This window comes from Urocitellus parryii, chromosome 1, assembly GCF_045843805.1.
Source record: "Urocitellus parryii isolate mUroPar1 chromosome 1, mUroPar1.hap1, whole genome shotgun sequence".
Taxonomy (NCBI): domain Eukaryota; kingdom Metazoa; phylum Chordata; class Mammalia; order Rodentia; family Sciuridae; genus Urocitellus; species Urocitellus parryii.
This window is the reverse complement of record NC_135531.1, coordinates 246528675-246550448: the sequence shown is the minus strand read 5'-3', so window position 1 is coordinate 246550448 and position 21774 is coordinate 246528675. Positions and strand designations below refer to the sequence as shown.

Here is a 21774-nt window from a genome sequence, read left to right as displayed (position 1 = left end):
CTTTTTTGGCCCAAGAATACCTTTTAAAGAAATACCTTTTAAATAAACCTTGGAAGCTTTATTTGATTTTACAGATGTGTTAGGACTCTTGGCCTGACAAAGAAAGGTAAAGCAAGTCTATCTTGGTCTGTGTCTCTCTTTGGTCTTTATCATATACTACTTTGCTTGTCTGGAGCCAGTCTAGGAAAACAGGGAGTCTTCCCTGTCCCTGCATCTGGTGAAGCATTTATGGAAAGTGTTGACTGAGCATTTGTCAGTGACCCTTGCAAACTCTGCTTTTGTTGTAGGAAGCAGTGCAAGTACTGATTAAGCACTCTGCTGATGTCAATGCAAGGGACAAGAACTGGCAGACTCCCCTGCATGTGGCAGCAGCCAATAAAGCTGTCAAGTGTGCAGAAGTGATCATTCCCCTGCTGAGCAGTGTCAATGTCTCTGACCGAGGGGGGCGCACAGCTTTGCACCATGCGGCTCTGAATGGACATGTGGAGGTGGGTGTTCTCATCTTTAGGAACTGGGATGCTCCATACAGACCCTGAACTTATTGCTAAGACTTTTAGACAATGTAAGAATAATATTTGTATATCAAACTTAGGCAGTTATATCCATTCTTAAATTTAGAGACCATATGAATTGAAAAAGTCTTTGGTCTTTTAATTTGACACATGCCATGGAGTCTTCTGTGCATTCATCTTCCTGGTTTGTTGAACTCCAGATCTCTGACTTGCATTTAGGGTTGATGTTAACATTAGATCAAGCTTAGATCATCTGCAGGCAGCAAGGAACCCTCACCATTACAGAGTATGTGCTTGATTTCATTATTGGTTGTCTTTCAGATGGTCAACTTACTCTTGGCCAAAGGGGCAAACATCAATGCATTTGACAAGAAGGACCGGCGTGCCCTGCACTGGGCAGCATATATGGGTAAGAATCCCATGCATAGAAAGCAAAATACACATAACCTAACTAAATAAGCTACAGGTCTCTTGTTGATCACGTAAGTTTTCTCTCAGGCAAGTCTGACTTCAAGTTTGGGCTCCAATTAAATGATTTGGCTCATTTTACTGGCACACACAGAGTGCTCTAGTTGGGCACTTGCTTTGTCAGAGATTTATTTACCTTGTAAAGAGGAGGAGTTTGGATCATGGTCTGGACCTTTCTGAATGTGCTTCATTCCGGATTGGAAGTCTGCACGCATTGTGCTTATTTTAACTTGGTATGACAGCAAAATAAGGTGCTTAAGAAAGAGGACTGGCTAGCAAAGCAAAGACACAAGGGCTGTTTGTCTTTTTATTTATAAATGTTTTGGGAGGAAGGAAGAGAGGAAAAGCCTGGGTTGTAGTGGGTGGAAGTGCTGTGGACTGAACTGGGAGTACAATCCTCATTTCTGCCTGCTCCACGCTGCTGGAGAACATGAAGGAAGAGGTTACATCTCTATGCTTGTCCTTTCTTTGCTTTTGTTCCATAAACCCTCTGACATATGATATACCTCACAGAGTTGATTCTCAATGTGGACTTATAGAAAATGAAGAACTAAGATCCTTCCATTGAGAGAAGGTTAAAGTTAGAAAAGAAGATAGGATTCTATCAGCACCAAGTTGTAAACAACCTGAATGCCTATCCATAAAGATAGTTTTGGTAAATTCTGGAAGTTCTCAGTGGGACACTGTGTTAACTATGGTATTGATTCCCATGCGTGTTTATTAACATAGAGATTCTGCAAGGAAAACAGATAATAAGTAGTATGAATTATAGCATCCTCATTTAAAAAATAATCTATGCTATAAAAACAAATCTGGAAAATGTTATATACTGAAATATTAGCTGATTATCCCTAGGAATTAGTGATTGTGGGTGATTTTGCTTTCCCTTTAACACTTTTCTGCCTTACTGAATCCTTTTAAACAAGTATACAAGCCTTTTATCATCATTTAAAAAATTAACATTAATTGTAAGGGGAAAAAAAGTAGGTTGGAGCAGGGATGAAATAAATTATATGGTTATCGATGGCTCTGAATGACTCCTAGGGCTTCAAAAACCTTAAAACTTTGGGAACATTAGCATTTTCTTAAAATGGCACAGACTTTTGAGTTAGCTGATGCAGACTCGATGTTAACTTGGCTCCTCTTGTATTGGAGGCAGGGAACACTTGCCAGGGGACAGGTGTTTAGGCAGGATAGACTGTAAGCTAGAGCTAGAAAGGGCTCAGAGAATATGGGGTTTCAAGCTCATTCTTTGATAATATAGAGTTTAAACTTTTGGATAAAACACCTTAAAGAATTACAGTCATGGGGCTGGGGTCGTAGCTCAGTGGTAGAGCACTTGCCTAGCATGTGTGAGGCCCTGGGTTTGATCCCCAGCACCACACAAAACTAAATAAACAAAATAAAGGTATTGTGTCAATCTACAACTAAAAATATTGATGTATCATCAGAATACAGATAGAAAGACAAAAAACAAACAAACAACAAACCCCGTAGATGACCATCTTTAGGGGATAATGAGACAAAACCAAGACAAATAGCTTGAGATAGCACCACTAGTAATGGAATATACCTTTCTATGTGTATAAATTCTGGGAGAAGAAAAAGTTAAATTTTAATAAAACAAACCAATACCAAACGTCTGTCTGTTGGTCTGTGTCTCTGTCTCTATAGCTTAACCCTTCAGCTATCAGCCGTGGTTCGAGCAATGACCCCAAAGCTTCAAACAAGCTTCAATCATGAAATCAAAGCAAATCATACTATACACAGTGAATTAGGGGACAGAGTAAAATATTCTTGAAAGAAATACACATTGGAGTTGAAATTAGAAGAGTTTTCTATTTAGCCATTCATGAGAGTACTTTGATGTCAAGCCATATGAAATTGCAATTTTTATGGGTGAAAAACCAACTAAACAACAGCAGACTCCTATGATTTAGCAATAATGTGGGGGATGTTCAGGTTAATTAATTTTTTTCTTTTTTCAGGTTTTTCCACACCAGATTATTACTGTTAAACTTTTCAGTGATAAATGGCAATTGTTTTTAAAAAAATCATTGCTTTCATTTTAGCACAAGTTTTAAAAGACTGTAGAATTCATATGGAACTATTAGTTGGGGCTGGTCCTTCTTTGTTGACATGATGACAGGAATTACTGCTACCACATCTTCTGAAGTCTTGTATATGAATCATCTTCTTTTCTTCCCACAGCATTTACATAATGTCTGCCACATAGAAGTTGCTCAGTAAATATTTGTTGAATATTTGCCATATGGCAGCTTTTCATAAATAGCTCAGCAAAATACTGGTGGCAAAAAAGCTAATGGTGAAATGAAATGATCCTTTGGTTGAAATGAGTCATCAAATGCCCTGTGAAGGTTAATGATGCTCTCTGCTGCTTTTGTCAAGGCCACCTGGATGTTGTGGCATTGCTCATTAACCACGGTGCTGAAGTGACCTGTAAGGATAAGAAGGGCTACACCCCACTGCATGCTGCGGCCTCCAACGGACAGATCAATGTTGTCAAACATCTCCTGAATCTGGGGGTAGAGGTGAGCGACAATTCATGCATCCCTGCATGGCCTGTGGGAGGGTGATTCTGTTGTCTGCCATTAAATACTGTTTGCATTTTAATTCAAGGAGGAGGAATTTATTTTCTAGCATCTTTTCTTTCTGAGTCTACATTGGTAACTAATAAAGAACAATGGGGGGGGCATAGACTAAGCAGAAGAAAACCAGATGCAGTCTAACTTTCTATAGCAACCTAGGTAGGGAAATATATAAACATTTATATTCTGTGTAACATATATTAATCAGTCATTTGTATAAGACACTGATGAGGGTTCCTCATCTCATGTGTGAGACAATGCAGGGAAGTTTAGAGGTGAAATGATTGGGTTATGAGAGTCTTAACCTAATTAGTGTGTTAATCCCCTGGTAGGGATTAACTGGATGGTAACTGTAGGCAGGAAAGGTGTGGCTGGAGGAAGTGGGTCATGTGGGACATGCCTTTTAGGTATATATTTTGTCCCTGGAAAGTGGAGCTCTCTCTGCTTCCTGATGTCATGTTCCCAGATGCTTGTCTCCACCGCACACTTATGCCATGGTGTTCTGCCTTACCTCAGGCCCTGAGGAATGGAGTCCTTCATCTATGAACTGAGACCTCTGAAACTGTGAACCCCAAAGATAAACGTTTCCTCTTTAATTGTTCTTGTTGTGTCTTTTGGTTACATCACCAAAAAAGCCGACTAAAACATCATCCTACCTTCAGAATCTAGAATTTGAAATTGTGCCTTACAGCAGGAAATCATGAATGGATGGTAGGAACAAACATCAGACATGTCTCAGACATAGAGCTAGGCAAGTTGGCCTGTGCCATGTGCCTTCAACACGTAGAATCAAAGCAAGGGTGAGGCTTTGGTGCATCCTTCCCAGGGAGGAAAGGAAAACCAAGTTGCTAAACTGAGACCAATATGGTGACACTCAGTACCCAGAGCAGGTCTTAGAAAGCAATAGGGAGCCATGAACTAGACACGCCTCAGGGAAGATCCACTGTTCTGCTATTAGAATACAGCCTGGTGATGTGTCAGACTCCAGAGCAAAGCCAGAGTGGGCTCTGAGCTGACCTGTGTGTATGGGTTCCAGAGCCACCTCTCCTGCCCGCTCCTGCCCTTCCTCTTTATGCTCACTTTGCCCTGGCCTTGAGTTTGGGGCTCTCTTCTGGCTGCTGGATTCATGTCTTATGGCATTTTGAAAGCAGCTCTGCTTTTCATCCTGTGTCCTTTTCCTAGATAGAAAATGCTTTTCCACAGGATGACACCTCTACACCTCTAACTCTTCCTCCTGGGTCACTTTTTGTCACATTCACTTTTTTCCCCCGATCTTTACCTCAGGGTGACAAGCATTCCCAGGATAACCTGCTGTGGTGAGAGTAAGCTCTGAGTAATTATGTTGATGGATGGATATTTCCTTTCTCCAGTCACAGCCATTAGGCTTTTTGTGGAAAATGGAGCAAATTGGCTCCAGTGATTTTAATTGCCCTGTGTTGGACTCTTTTGCAGATTGATGAAATCAATGTCTATGGAAATACAGCACTTCACATCGCCTGCTACAATGGACAGGACGCTGTAGTTAACGAGCTGATTGACTATGGTGCTAATGTGAACCAACCAAACAACAATGGCTTCACCCCTTTGCACTTTGCTGCTGCCTCCACTCATGGTGCTTTGTGCCTGGAATTGTTAGTAAACAATGGGGCAGATGTTAACATTCAGGTACAACACTTAGTCTTTCTCTGTGTTAAATACCTTTGCATCCAGCTCTATTTGAGCAAAACTAACTGCTGTAAATTATACCATGTATAAATGGATTGCAGCCTTGAGCATCTCGAGGCACATGGCATTTTCCTGGACTGGAATGCTTCAGAAATAGCTATTTTGCTTCTACAGGTGTCGTGGGATCAGATGGAAGGCATTGAGGCTCTAACCATGTGTCCTTGGTGGCTTAGTTAATGCTCTAGGGAAAATACTGGGTCACAAGGATGTTGACTCAGCCCAGATTCTAATGCAGAGATTAGGGCACAGCTGCTGAGAATTCAAAGGAAGGACTAATGATTATAGGCCTGTTTCCAGAATGTCCCTCAAATACTTTCCTAGAGCAAGCTACAAATACTGGCAGTGGCTTCAGTGATGTAGCAATGACTTGGTCCTAGTGGTCATTCCTTTATTTAGCAAATTTATTAAGGGTTACCTAGTGCCCTTTGTTTGGAAATGAAGGAATACTCCAAGAGGATATATGGTTTCTGCCAGCAAGGAATTTGCAATATAGAGTACCCTGAGAGAGTAATAAAGCATTATGGAGTAGAAGAGATGGCATGCTTCTCATCTGAGGATAAAAATGGAGGTTGATTTTGAGCTGAGAAGATTATCAGTTGAGAGGAGGGGCACAGGGATAATTTGAGAGAGGTATTAATATAGAGAACAGCAAAAGCACAGGAGATAGGAATTGTGAGTAGGAAAAGCTCAGGGTACACCTTAGGAAACTAGTTAGCTCACTGTGATGGCCAACCAAAGCAAGCCTGTGCATGCACCATCTATCATCTATTTACACTCAAATGCCCTTGCATTGCAGCAGAACATCCTTCCTGCACCAGGAGACCATCCTCCTGAGCAAACAGGAATCCTAAAGCAAAGTCCTAGTACATTCCATTTCTGATTTTGAAAAATTATAATTTCTAAGGTTTAATTTAAAAAATATCATACTGATCTATTTTAATGACCTTGTCTGTTTACCATTAAAATCTTTTTACATTTTTTCTCATAATTTCTAGTATTGCATACATATGGGGCCAATGTTCAGAGGAGAAATTTGGCATAATTGAATATAGAGTTTAAGTTGGATAAAAGAGAGGAACCAGAAATAAATAACCAGAAATGAAACACAACCAAGGAAGATGGCTCATCTACCAGCTGAGGAATTTGGGCTTCCATATGCTATGGGACCGGGAGCATTAGAAACAGTAATCTGACCATAGAACACCAAGGGTAGAAAATGTAAAGGAGGGGCTGGGGATGTGGCTCAGCGGTAGCGCGCTTGCCTGGCATGCGTGCGTCCCGGGTTCGATCCTCAGCACCACATACCAACAAAGATGTTGTGTCCGCCCAGAACTAAAAAATAAATAATAAAAATTCAAAAAAAAAAAAAAAAAAGAAAATGTAAAGGAAAAAAATATATACATATATATTACTCCATAATGATTTGAAGTTTTTATATGGCAAAATAAAACAACAACAACAACAACAAAACTAACAAAATCAAGAGGAACAACCAGGGAAAATTTTCTGCAATTAACATGCTAGGCACAAGTTAATATGCTTAATTTATAAAGAGCACATACAAACCAACAAGAAAATGTCTGATAATCTACTAGAAAATTTAGGCAAAGGCAGTTAACAAGAGAGAGAAAATAATATCCATTAAACTGATGAAAAATATTTAGTAATTAGAAAAATGAAGACAACAGAAATAAATATTTGCCTGTAAGATTGGAAAATATCAAAAAGAATAATGAGACTCAATGTTATCACAGAAAAAATATAATGTAATCAGTAACTATGATCCCATTTTTTAGTTTTAAAAAATTATTTGTCTGTGTATATGCATAGAAAGATAGAAAAAGAAAATATTTAGATTATATACCAATATGCTAGCATCAGTTATCACTACAGAGTGATTAAAAATTATGTAGAAAAATTTTGTCACTGTAGGGTGATGAAATTATGATTCAGAATTTTAGTTTCTTTTTTGTATACTGTTTTTTTTTTTTTTTTTTTTGTTTTTTTTTTTTTGTTTTTTTTTTTTTTTAAAGAGAGAGAGAGGCAGAGAGAGAGGGAGAGAGAAACTTTAACATTTATTTTTCAGTTATTGGCGGACACAACATCTTTGTTGGTATGTGGTGCTGAGGATCGAACCCGGGCCGCACGCATGCCAGGCGAGCGCGCTACCGCTTGAGCCACATCCCCAGCCCTTGTATACTGTTTTTTATCTTCTGGTTGTGATGCAATGGACACATATTATTTTTATTTATTTATTTATTTATTTATTTTTATATTCAAAATAAAAAGTTAACTATTCTTATTTTAGAAAAAAAGAAAATCTATGTGTAGTGAACCTAATGAACCTAGTGAGAGTTAATAGAGCAAAGTAGATAAGCTCTCAGTTCTGAAGATATAGTGCCTAGATTTCAATCCCAGCCTTGACTTTGAATAACTATTTAATCATAAGCAACCTCTCTGCATGTCTCAGTTTTTTTTATCTGCAAAATTCAGGAAACAATAGTATCTTCTTCATGGAGCTGTTGTGAGAATTAATTGGAGTTATCACACCTAAATCACATAGGCTAATGGCTGTCACACATTAAGCATTTAATAAATGAATACCATTGTTAATATTCATTAAAACGGAATTCAGGAGAAAGCTGGTATTGGAGGAAACCTGTTGAGTTTAGTTTTTGAAGAGATGATTTTGAGTCCTTGGTACAGCCAGTCTGAGGACCTAGTAATGGAAAATATGATCCTCCAGCATGGGAAAGCAGTAGAGAATATAAGAAAAATTTAGGTTGTCTTGTTCACATAAAGGTGATAGTTGAAACTGGGAGGAAAGAATGAGAGCATATGATAGCATGAGTTAGCGAGGGAAGGGAGGACTTCAGGAGCCCATTACTTAGGATCAGGAGAGAGGGAAGAGTCAAAGAAAGGGATGAAAAAAGAAGAATAAGAAAATACTTTGTATACAATCAGTGACTTGAAAAATTGTGCTCTATATGTGTAATATGAAATGTATTGCATTCTGCCATTATGTATAACAAATAAATAAATAATTTAATTTAAAAAAAAAAGAAGAATAAGAATAAGAGAAGGAAGAAAGAAATGAAGGGAGCATAGGATCTTCCTAAAAGTGCAAGGTGGGCAAGAAAGGGAAAACGGAACAGATGAAGAGAGCTTCAGAGTTCCATCTCCTGTTAGTGGATCCCACCCAAGTTCCCAAGAAGAGGTAGAGGAAGGTCCTTGGGTGCTGAAGAGACAGTGGAGCTGCAGCGCAAGGTAGGGAGAGAGTCTTTGGGTGGGATCACAGAACATGGTTGCAAGGGGCAAAAAGCACTCAGGTTGACCATCAATGTCCAGGGCTGTTGACATCTTCTTGCCATCCTGGTGTATGAGGGTTTTCCTGTGGATCCTTTAAAGGAAGGAAATTGTTAAAATTAAATAAAGTAATATCTTTACCACCCTCCACTTAATGAACTCATAGCTCACCATTTCCTCTGAAAAACATGGCCCCATTTTCTCCATGTGCCCAGTGTTTAAAGCTAGAAGGCTACTTTCTGGCATACTGGCCTACACCTTTTAGCTAAGGGATTGGTGGCCCATTCAGATTGGATAAGGGACTTCAACTGTATATGTACTGTGATTTTGGTAGTCTTCTCTTCTTTCCCACAAATGGACCTGAAAAGTATATTTTATTAATTTTAATATTCAGGTTTTTTGCTATGGACTATTGATCTTAAACAGAATATAAGAAATGGGATTTTAAAATATGAGACTTGAGTTTATTATCTAATCAACATAAGGGATGTTTTGAATAAAATCTAGCCTTCCTCAATCTCCTTTCATCTATTCTGTCTACATGCTCTGATTTCCTAATGCCCTTTGAATCCTCCTTAGTGATTCCAGATGCACTCTGGATGCACGGATCATCTAACATTTCTGTAGAGCCATCCTGTCTGACTCTGGAGGTAGCTTTCTAATTAAAGTTGTTATCTCTGTGTACCACATTGCTCCTTGGGTTTTGAAAATGTTTGTAGATGCAAGACAATTTGTATTTGTTTAGATTTCCCAAAGTTTGAGGGAAATAGCATATTGAAATGCAGCCAATACCCACCCACATGTTCACTTTGTTTTCCTCTATTCTTATAAAACACTAAAAGTGATGTCTTCATGAGCAGTTACAAGATTGATGGGAAGAGGAGGAGGGATATGTGATCTGCACACATTTTACAGTCCTTCATTTTACATAGATTGGCCACGGCCCTACCTTTGACTTTGCAATATTAGTTTAAATAATAAAGACATGACATTTCATAAAATCATCTACTAAAGGTTCACTTGTAATTTGCAAATAGGAAGGGCACATCATTTTTCTTATTCGTTACAGACCACATTGTAATTTCTGTTGCATCTTAAGGGTACTTTAGCATGCATTCAAAGTGAGGGTTAAAGAAGGCACTATACACATAGCCACGCTGGATAAGACTTAGGAAGACAGGTTCAGAAATTGCTATAGCCTGGTTTGCTACCTCCCAGTCACTAACATTTAGCCTACCTGTGGTCTCAATTTCTTTCTGTCTCTGGGCCCTTGGATCATTTAGCCCTAATATTAAATGTCTGCTAAAGTGGGCCCATTTCCTTCTTTATATCTACCAGGACCCAATTATAGAATGGGTTGTAGTAGACAAGTTGAAGGTGCAAAGAGGAATAGCAAGAGTAAGCAGTGATAGGATGTGGCACTTGGAAATCTGGAGAGGAAGTAAGGAAGGGAGGGGAATGAATGTTTGAGCCAACCATGTACCATCTCTGGCGTTTAGAACCATTAAAAATAAACTGGTTTGTGTGTAGCTTTTTCAAACCAGCCTTTAGATGACTCTTTTACTGAGTTAGGAGCGCCTGTGGGATTTCCAACTGTGTTTGACACTCCTGCACCCCAGGTTGGCCTCAGTGTAATCCCATAGGAGGCTTCATTGCCATCCTGCAGGGCCACTGAGTTGTGAACTTTTGGCAGCTCCATGGCTTAGAGAATGTTGTGCTTTCTGGTCCCTGGGGAGTACAATGCCTAGAAGTTTAGGGATGGTTTGGGGGATGTTGGAGGATAAGGAAATAAGGTTTAGGAATAGAAGAAAAAAAAAATTAGTGCATTTCTGAGAGAAAGAGTGGTCCAGAAGATTGAAACACTTCATTTAGTTCAAGGATTGGTCTTCCTTGGATGAGATTGAGTTCTGCCCTGAAAAGGTACTACTGTTTGTTCTAAAATACTCTTAATGCTCATTGGTTTTCCTTTATGTTTTAGTGCATAGCCATACCTGAATCAACAAAAGAGCTTCTTGTTTAAATTAAGTGAATTCTCAAAATAAAAGTTTCTAAGCCTCAAATCTATGTTTCTAGAAAATTGGACCAGAAATTAAGAAAAAAAATTTATCAAAGGAAAGCCTATGAATAAATGAAGGACTTGAGTATAAGCTCTCTGATGAGAATGCAGGCAGTGTTTACCCTTGTCTGAAGTTCTTGATTCAAGAATAACAGCCAAGTCTTCTACACAAAAAATTTCTTAGGCAAATAATGAAATCTAGTAGGATCCGTAGTTTCAAACTGAATATTCTGAGTTCTGACTTCTAGAGGCTAAATAAAAGGAATGATCCTTTTGAGTTCCATTGCTTTTAAATGACTTTTTGAAATAATGAGCTGCCTCTGTATCCACTCATGAACAAAGCTGCCCCTGAATGGCTGCCACGATACTCTTCATAGTTCTGGTCCTCATTTTCCCTACCTCTGCCACCTGTATCCCTGTGGGGGGAATTAGCAGTATTTGTGCCTTTAGCAGTATTTGTCCCTTTATCGGAGGCACATGCACTTCTTGGGAGAAGAAGGGCGTGGTGTTTGCTATCCCTGAAATGGCACCAGCTTTGCAAACTATGCACTGCAAAGACCAGTTACTTCTGCTTTGGCTCTGTCTGCAATTTCACTAGCTACCAAGCCGGTCCTCCTTAGTAAGGCTTTTAAACTCTTTTCCAGGCATGGGAAAGTTCTTATATATTCATGAATATATTTTCTAAACGCTGAAGTATTATGACTTTATATATATTAAATTAAATGATAATTACTTATGTTTTCATATTAAATTTAAGAGAAAATTCTGGAGCAAAATTTAAAGAAATAGCACCACCCAGGGACAAGTTAACGTCAACTCTGGAATTTCTCTCCTCTCTTTCCTTAACATTCTTGGACTGTCATCACTTTTTTTATTGGAAGAGTATGTTTTAAATCCTTATTCCAAAGTAGTTTCCAGGCTTTTCAGTTATTTGAATGGTAAATAGGAGTCTCGTGGATAGCGATGATGACGTACCATCATGCTCTCAATTGCTTCTCCTTTTCCTCTAAAACTATTATTTTCAATAAAGCATCAAGCTTACTTCCATCCTTCATTCTCATTATTTTCTTATTCAGGTCATAATCATATCAAATGGATTCTATTATGACTTTCCTCCACCATCTATGTGACAGTACTTTATTTTCTTCTGTCAAGATGCAATGACTACTCTGATTAACTCTTTCTTTGGCACTGACTTTATGTGACTCCTTTCCTCAGGAATAGGATCAGAGGATAAAATTAAAATTCTTCTGTCAAAACATTGTGGGTTTATAAGCTATTTAAGTTCACAGTCTAAAACAGTGGCTCTAAGACTTTAGTCACTGTGTAGAGTTAGACATGGCCGCAATTCCAATTTGATAAGGGTGGATTAGGGCATAAGCCCTAAATCCTTTTTTGGTGGTGGTGGTGGTGGGGTACCAGGGATTGAACTCAGGCACTCAACCATTGAGCAACATCCTTGTGTGTATATATGTATATATATACATATATACACACACACACACACATACACATACATATACACACACACATATATATGTGTGCATGCATATATATATATATATATATATATGAAGATATTTTCTGAGATATTTATATTGCTGAGTTGCCTAGCACTTCACTTTTGCTGAGGCTGACTTTGAACTCACAATCCTCCTGCCTCAGCTTCTGGAGCCTCTGGAGCTTCTGGGATTATAGGCATGTGCCATTGCACCTGGCCTAGAATCCATATTTCTAACAAGAATTTTGGTGATTCAGATATGGGTGGGCTTTGGTTTACCCTAAGAAAATACTTATTTAAATGATTGTTTTTCAATGTGGAGTTTTTAAAATGAAGTCATTTTAAAGCATAGTTATTTAAGTTTTGTCACAAAAACGACCATGCATTTTGAAACTTCATAACTTAACCTTAGGCTTAGAGAAATATGTCTAATAAAATTTAGAAAAGTAATAGTGACATGATTTTTTTTAAATACTTGAACGAGAATACAGAGTCTCCTTAACTTATGATAAGGTTAAGTCCCCGATAGATCCATCATAAGTTGAAAATACATTTAACACTTCTAACCTACAGAACATCACAGCTTGGCAACATAGTACACTGTTGAGTGCCCACTGTTTACACTCATGCTCTCATGACTGAGAACTTCTATTCCCTCTTGCTGCCACATATTGTTAGTCCAGGAAAAGAACAAAATTCAAAATTTAAAGTGCAGTTTCTAATGAATGTGAATTGTTTTTGTATCATCATTAAGTCAAAAAATCATTTAGGGGAACCATTTTAAGTTGGGAACAGTTTGTCCATTCTCTCTATATGCTTTTGGTCTAAAATAACATTGGTATTTTCTTTTGGGTTCTTTTTCAGAAGAAATTTTTATTTCTTAATTAAATATGTAGGACTTTGGTCTTTGGTAAGATAATGATCAATATATAGATTCTGTACATTTTTAATGTTTTAGCTTAATATGTGTTGTGAAGTTCCATAATTCCTATCATAAGTAGCAAATATATAAATTCAGCACATATTTCCACCTGATCATTAAAATGGCAATTTCCTAAATAGTTGCATGGCTTAATTCTGTGATTTCTATTGAGTTATCCAGAGCCAGGGATTCTCTTTTGGAATAGTCAAAAGTGTTGTTTTTCTATGGAACTGGAATGTAGGGGAAGGCGGAGGGTTCCTTGTTGGTTTTGACAGTTGCAGTGATTAATAGCAGTTTTATCAACCACAGGTCAAATAGGAACCACACAAGTTCATACATCATTTGTCTTTTTTAAAGTTGAAAAAAACACCTTGAAGGAAACTTCCTTTGTCAGTGGATTACAAGAGAGGAGGAAAAAATATTTTGGATGATTGCCTCTCCAAACCTCTTTAAAATGTGATGTTATACAGTAACTTGAGAGGCCATTCATGTTTTTTCTTTTTCTTTCAAAATTATCAGTCTTTGTAATTATTGATCAGACTTTTTAAAAAATTGAAATTGATGTTTTTGGGGCATTGTCAACAATATCCAGAAGGTTGTTTGAGATTGACGTCACCAGCACATAAACACCTTCCTTGTTTCTCCCTCTCTCCTGTTTTTAGAGTAAAGATGGCAAAAGTCCACTGCACATGACAGCTGTCCACGGAAGGTTCACCCGGTCACAAACCCTCATTCAGAATGGTAAGAGAGATGCTTCCATGGTGTCATTATTTGAACAGCTTTTTGGTCTGAGTTTGACTGTCAGTCATCTTAATGTGAAAGTTGGTGCTTTATTTCAGAGTTTTAGTAAGCACAGATTTACACAAGTCCTTGACAGACTTTGCTAAAAGCTCATTATCAGACATAGCATCAACATTCTCCTTAACAGAACATAAAGCCATAGTTTCACAGTCAATTCCCAGCCAGGCATGTGAGCTTTGAAATTGGTAATGGTATACAAAACTACAATTATGGGGCTGGGGTTGTGGCTCAGTGGTAGAGCACTCGCCTAGCATGTGAGAGGCCCTGGGTTTGATCCTCAGCATCACATTAAAAAATAATAATAATAAGTAAAGTATAGGTATGTGCTCAACTACAACTAAAAAATAAGTATTTTTAAAAACCCTATGTTATGTACTTTTTACTCTGAAACAAATAATGACAAGTAGCTTACATTTTCTAGCAGCAAATTATTTTTAGATTTTAGAATTCACTGTAGCTCCCTAAGCTAAAGTTCATTAAGTCACTTGGGCAGAGGTAGGAAAAAGGAGAGGACTCAGAAGAAAGGCAGGTAAGTATGTGATAAAAAGGATCATAAAATCCCAGGCTTGACAGAGACCTTGGAAAGTCACATAATATTGTACTTTTCCAGGCTTACAACAAAGGTGTACTTGAATCATCATGGGCTGTCTCTGAAGCCAAAGTACCAGGGAGTGTCACGAACTATCATATTTCATGTTACTGTTGTAGGTCACGGCCAGCATGCGTGGGTTGACTTTGATAATACAACTTATGTTACCTCAGCAAATCTTAAAGACAGTTAAAGAAAAGAAAAGAAAAGCAGGTTGAGTTCATCTCTTAAGCTGACATTCTAGGTCAGTTTGGTAGTTCCTAAACTTTTTTTTTAGCTGACCCATATTTTCACTTCTCAAAACTCTAATGTAAGTCAGTTTTCTTAGATCTGTATTTTTCTCATCTTGTAAGAATTTTGGATGACATGCCCTAGAATGGTTAGTGCATTGAGTTATGTCTTAGGTGCTTATGTCATAAAACCAAAAGGCCTCTGGCATGTGGATAAAAGGCCAGCCAGTGAAATTATGCTTAGGAAGCAAAATATCTACAGCAAAGCAGAGGAAATTTATAAGCACTTCAGTGAAGCTGTAGGAGAAGAGAAATCCTAACAAGTTTCCAGTGAGCCAAGGAAGGTAAAATGGAAATTACTATACAACATCCATTATTTATAATCTGAAATATGTGCCATGCCTTTGACATCCATTTTTTTGAAGGGAACTGGATATAAATATTGGGGAGAGGTGACCCTAGTCTTCCTCTTTTGAACACTTTTTCTTATCCCACTGTATTTCTAGACTGTTTTATAGAAATGATGCCTATCCCCTTAAAAAACAAACCCTTTTAAAAAATATAATGTGAATTTAATCAATGGGCCTTAGCTCTGTGGCCTAAAAATCTTTGTTTCTCATTAAAGCAGCCTCAAGCCACAAAGACAATGTTGGAGAGAGAACAAGTTTTTCACCTTTTAAATGCCACTTTCCTAGAGGTCTATCCTTTGCCCCACCCCCTCGTCATCCCCAGAGCCCTCCTGGGTCATTCTAATATGCTTACATCAGTCCTAGAGGACTGCTGGCTGCCTTGACCTCTTCATGAGCCAGCAAAGGGGCTCAAGGTCTTCCATGTACTTCTTGAGCATTCTTGCGGGACTTTAGAGTTGGAGCAAGACCTGAAAGAAACCCCATCTCTTACCCTCTGTGTTCAGGAGGTCTTTGTTTTTGAGCTTGTCTCATTCTTGGTTGGCCTGACTTATTGCTTGTGGATCAGGTGGGGCCCAAAGTCCTGAATCAGTGAAGAAATAGTAGCCGCCATCTATAGCCCATGATATATAATGATAAAGCTAACATGAGCTTGTGTCAGGCACTTACGTAAATCCCATATAAACCCTTTCAACCACCCTATGAGAAAGAGGTGCTCTTATTAACGCCCTTTTAAAATGGAGAAACTGAGGAAGAGAGGTTGACGTTGGTATTGGGAGGCAAGACCATTACGTTGAGGAAAAGGATCAGAACACAGGTCATCTAACATCGTAGGTGCAACTCTTAACCACTGCCCTTGTCCACACATTCTCTGGAAGAGCAATGATGTTTAAAAAAAAAAAAATTTTTTTTTAAACTATTTACTCTTAGAGGCATGTATCTTTGGAATAGGGTTGTCCCTGTGAAGGGAATTTGGTATTCCCTTCTCTCAGCTGACATTTCTTTGCCTTCATTATACATGTGAGAACTGTGAGTTCTTCCATTTGACATTTTGGACATTTTTTTTTAATGCCCTTGGGGAGAATAGGAAGTTCTTTTTTTCCCTCCTGTTTATTTGCTTCCTTTTGGGAAAAATTCTGAGCTACAGCTGAGACCCTTCCTCCCCAGAGGCTCACACTTCAGGGCCTGTTGTCAGTCCTCCAGAGTGGGTCACAACACAAACACACAGGAGACCCTCTGTCCTCCAGGAGCTGGGGGTGCATTACCACAGGGCCAAAGGCTTTCTGAGCCACCTGCGTATACACTGAGGAATGTCCTTTGTATTTATTCGTCTGTTTTGTTAAGTTGCTTTGGTGTTTTGACTTGGTACATGGCAGCTCTGATTCCCATGCTGCTCTCTCCAATCAAGATTATTAATTCTATTAACTTTGTTTTTCTAGAATCATTCAGCTTTTATAAGATAATCATTTTAAAAATAACTCTTTTTACCTCTGTTGTCAAATCACAGTTTCTTCTCTGACACTGCATTATCACAGCAAAGAGGGAACAGAACTGAAAGACGACACAATTTGGTACGAGGAGGCATTTGATCCAGCCATTGGCACTGGGCAGCTGTCTTAGATGCTGTCCAGCAAGTTATGAAAGTTCAAAAATGATGGTTTCTTCACAAAGCTTTAAAAATAAATAAGAGTTTGTGCAGGAAGAGTCAAATACTAGGTTAGGATGACTCACAGTAAGATTTTTGACCTTTTGGCTCACAATCCATTTGAGGCAACTTAATAAAACGACCATTCTTGTTTGTGCAGTGAAATACTAATTTCAGATGGGTGCTTACATAATACTGATTAATTATCCCTTCTGACATGCTCTGCATACTTTTAAACTTGCAAATGTTTATTTTCCTCAGTAATTATCAATGATCAATTACCAACATTTAACTTGTAACCCTCTGTTGAATGGTAAAGATACTTAATTTGCATTCCAAGCAAGTCTTAAAGATTTTAAAGTGGACTTGGAAAGATTTATGGAGTGATTATAAAATAGAAATTTACCTATCTAGGTTTTACTTTAATAGAAAACATTTTCAGATAACAAATATGCTGTCTTTTATTTTTCTGCTATTATGCTTTCCTGGAATGTATTTTAAATAAAACAAAAGCTTATGATGGGCTGGGATTGTAGCTCAGTGGTAGAGCACTTGTCTAGCAGTGTGAGGCACTGGGTTCAATTCTCAGCACTATATAAAAATAAATAAAATAAAGGTCTATCGACAACTAAAAAAAATATTTTTTAAAAAGTGTATGGGGATGATAATTATCTATATTTCTATGGCTTTTAATTGACTTTTAAAATGATATTAACCACAATAAAAAGAGACTTTATCAGCTCAGACCCTCTATTCTATACTGCCTGATATTTTTCACTGTTTTCTTTCTGTACTCAATTTTTTTATACTTGAAGCTGGTAAACTGGAGACTCTAATACATCCTAAGAATGGTTTGATGGCTTTTGGCTGGGAAGGATGTGTAGTGACAGTGTTTTTCAGGGCAAAGGCTTCTCTGAATTCAGGGACCCTCTCCCCATTTCCCAGATCAGTTCCATGTTTGAACCTCTCCAATCGCTGTGGACAGTCCTCACACAGATCCATGCACCCTAGATTGCTCTTTGGATTTTTCTGTTTATTTAAGAATGTATACAAAGTTACCCATAGGTAATTATTACTTTTATAGAAACTGTCACTATCTATTTATTTGAACAAGTTGTTTTAATAATAACCATTGTACCACAGAAGCAAAGGTTTGAAAAAAGATCAGAATTTTCGGTTCAAGTTGCCATTTGTATCTTTCTGTCACAGTCAAGGTCAAGAAAGAATTACCTCTTTTGCAAACAGCTATTGAATTGCACACCCCATGTGTGCACTAGATTGACTTTCAAGTGAATTCTTACACACAGAAGTCTTGGTGATGGAGTGAAGCATGTGATCTTCCCTGTATGTTGATGGCACTTTTTAAAGCATTTGCTCCCTCCACAAGGCCCACACATTTTTCGTAATTTTCACTTAGTGGCAAAGACTCTCTTTCATTAATTCTGTGTTTTACCAATGTAAAACAAATATTTTTCAGAAAATAAATATTTTTCACTGAAAACAAATTTTGGGAGATTGTTGGTCATAATGCCCCAAAGTAGAATTTATGAGAATAAAAGGCTACTCAGATATTATTATCTATCAAGAGCCTTAAAAAATATTCATACTTTTGTGATCCAGTGGTTCTTCTTCTAAAAAATGTTGCAGAGAAATAATCTGAACTTTTTTGTAGAGATGTTCATTTCTGTTTTTCTTAATAGCAAGAATTTGGGAATAGCTTCATTGCCTAGTAATTAGGCATTTGCTAAGTAAATTTTCTAAACACTAATACTCTAGAGCCAGTTACAGTTATATTAATTGAAAAAAAAACAATCTGGAAAGTATTGTGATGTAACATTAAGGGAGAAAGTAAGATACAAAATTTTCCAGACTATGATCTCATGGGAAAATTTTACACATGCACACACACACACACACACACACATTCCAGAATATTAATATTGTCTATCTAGAATAATCATGAAATTTATATGACTTCTCTCTTCCTTTTTGTATTTTGCTGAATTTTCTAAAGTTTGTATGACAAGAAAATTACTATCTCAATCAGAAATGTTACTTAAAACAAATGTATCATATCTTTCTAGATTGAACAAAGCCATTTACATAATCTTTACATTTCTTAGGATTTTAGATTTCTCATTCTGGAAAATATAAGTATATATGCACAGTTTAGATATACACACTGAACATTATAGTATTAGCTTACCTTATAACAGTATATTTTAGTTTAATATTGCTTATTTAGATCAATGTAATTAATAGTGGAAGCATGGTCAAAATTAATAGAACTTTGTAGATTATTTTGTGAAACACAATTTTCTGATAACTCCTACTCTAAAATACTTGATGTCTAAGAGCATGCTGTGATAATTCAATAACTTAACAGATTTTCATAATGATGCAGAATTTTTTTCCTATACAGAATGGTCAATGAATAGAACATCAGAATAATTTACTTCTTTGCCCCAATATACTGGGTGTTTTCCTTTATTAAATTACAAGTGCATATTAGCTCAGATAAGGGCAAGCATACATTGTGACCCTCGTCCCTTGATGTGCTTATGCCTCCTTTACTTCCTCATCTTTTTTTTCTGTAGTTTCTTCAGATATTTCCATTTTTAACTGAAATATAATTTACATATCATAAAAGTTGACCTTTTAAAACATACAGTTCAGTGGATTTTTAGAATTTTTTCAAGGTTGCACAACCATCACCACTATCTAATTCTAGAACATTTCCTTACCCCAAATGGAAACCTCATGCCCATTAGCAGTCACTCCCCATTCCATTCCTCCCTCCTCCAGTCCCTGGCAACAGCTAATCTATTTTCTGTTTCTTTTAATTGTTCAGGTCGTTTTCTTGGACTTTGATTCTTTCTGGCATTTAGAGAACATTTATTTAGTCAGTCAACTAAAACACCATTACCAAAATAAACTCCAAATGAATCAGATGTTTCAACTAACAAATGAAACCTTTCCAGTATAGAAAACATGTACTAGTTTCTTTGTTACCAGAATGTAGAGAAAGCCCTTCTAACAATTTAAAACCCAAATAATAAAAGACTTATATATTAGCAAAAAATATTTCTACAGGATAAAAACACCATAAATAAAACAAACAAACAAAAAATGAAAACCTGGGAAAAACTACTTGTGACATGTATTACTGACAAATTGGTAATTTCCTAAATGTTTAAGACCTATGGAAAAAAATTAAGGAATAAAAGGCCACACAAACATATTTTTAAACATGGGCAAAAGTCACAAAAAAATTTTATAGAAAAAAATAAATGGCTCTTCAATACATGGAAAGATGTCCAACTTCCATTGTAATAAAAGAAATGCAAATAAAAGCTCCACCAAGGTTCCACTCGACAAATGGCAGATATCCAAAACCTTGACAAGGCTGTGGGGAAGCTGGTTGGAGTGCAGAATTGCACAGAAAGAAATGTGGCAAACTCTGTCAAAGACACATATTTATTTTTCCTTTAGTCACAAAATGTCCCTTCTATGAATTGGCACTAAAGATGCATCTGACCAATATGAAACAGTGTACACTAATGTTATTACCTGCTATAATCTTCCTGATTATAGCAAAAACTAATACATCCTTGCAATAGAAAATGATGAAGCTCTATAGAAAAGAAGGATTAGCTCTAAGAAATGATCTCTAGGAGTGAATTCCAGGATATAGTAAGTGAAAGGAGAAACACAGACGCATAAACCAAGAGTAACAAAACGGTTACTATAGGAAGTGGTTGGAGATGAAATGGAAGAAATAGGAATGAGAGTGAGAGGCTTTTTAAAAGTACAATTTTGACTTTTGAAATGTGTAAATGTTTTACATGTTGGTAAAATAAATCAAACCTAGTAATTTTTTTCAAAATAAAAAGAATCAAATGAATCCAACTATATACCAAAATGATAAAATAAGTACAGAGAGTAAAGAATTCAGGTCAATTCTGAACAAAGTACTCCTTGTATAAGCTAAAGTCATGGTGGGAAAGTCTGTTTGGAATTGGATATTTGCACAGTCTCAAAGTATCACCACATGAATTGCTTATAAATTACAAAGGGGAAAGACCTGTCTGTACTGGGGTATGCTGGAAGGCACCTTTTTGTTTTTCTTTCTTTCTCTCTCTCTCTCTTTCTTTCTTTCTTTTTTTCTTTCTTTCTTTTTTTCTTTATCTTTCTTTCTTTCTTTCTTTCTTTCTTTCTTTCTTTCTTTCTTTCTTTCTTTCTTTCTTTCTTTCTTTCTCTCTTTTTCTTTTCTTTCTTTTTTTTTGCAATGCTGGGGATGTTACCCAGGGCCACACTTGCTAGGCAGGTGCTCTACCACTGAGCTACATTCCCAGGCCTGGAACCATCTTAATCAAATAATCATAAAAAATTTTAATTGAAGTACAGTATACATAGCCTACAGTTTATAATTTTTAAGAATTAACAGTTCAGTTGCATTGAGTGCATTCACATTGTTGTGCAGTCATCAGCACCAACCATTTCCAGAACTTTTCCTCCTTTCCATCCTGAAACTCTGTGCCCATTGTTAATAATCAAACTTGGTATCACCCAGCAATGGAATGACTCAACCTTGGTGTGTGCTGAGATGTGGTGGGAGGTACTCATCAGCTCAACGGCATTCTTGCTAAAATGTTTAGCCCAAATCTAATAATGAGAAAACTCTCAGACAACTCCAGAAGGCAGAACATCCTACACAACCTGATTTGGTCTCCAAAAATCACTATTTATTTATAATATTTATATATTATAAATTATGCCAGGTGTGGTGGCACATGCCTGTAATCCTAGTGGCTGGGGAGCCTGAGGCAGGAGGATGGAGAATTCAAAGCCAGCCTCAGCAAAAATGGGGTGCTAAGCAACTCAGTGACACCCTGTCTCTAAATAAAACACAAAATAGGGCTGGGGATGTGGCTCAGGGGTTGAGTGCTCCTGAGTCAATTCCTGGTAACATAAATAAATAAATAGATAGATATATAAACAAA

At 37.2% G+C, this 21774-nt stretch overlaps 1 protein-coding gene across 1 annotated transcript in view; it reads left to right on the top strand.

The window, feature by feature from the left end:
* Ankrd44 (ankyrin repeat domain 44) overlaps positions 1-21774 on the top strand; it is a 283427-nt gene that overhangs the window by 163713 nt on the left and 97940 nt on the right. The window contains exons 5-9 of the mRNA XM_077799148.1: positions 288-488; positions 834-921; positions 3390-3532; positions 5042-5254; positions 13762-13840. Of these exons, the coding sequence (XP_077655274.1) occupies positions 288-488; positions 834-921; positions 3390-3532; positions 5042-5254; positions 13762-13840 (724 nt within the window). The remainder of the gene's footprint in view (positions 1-287; positions 489-833; positions 922-3389; positions 3533-5041; positions 5255-13761; positions 13841-21774) is intronic.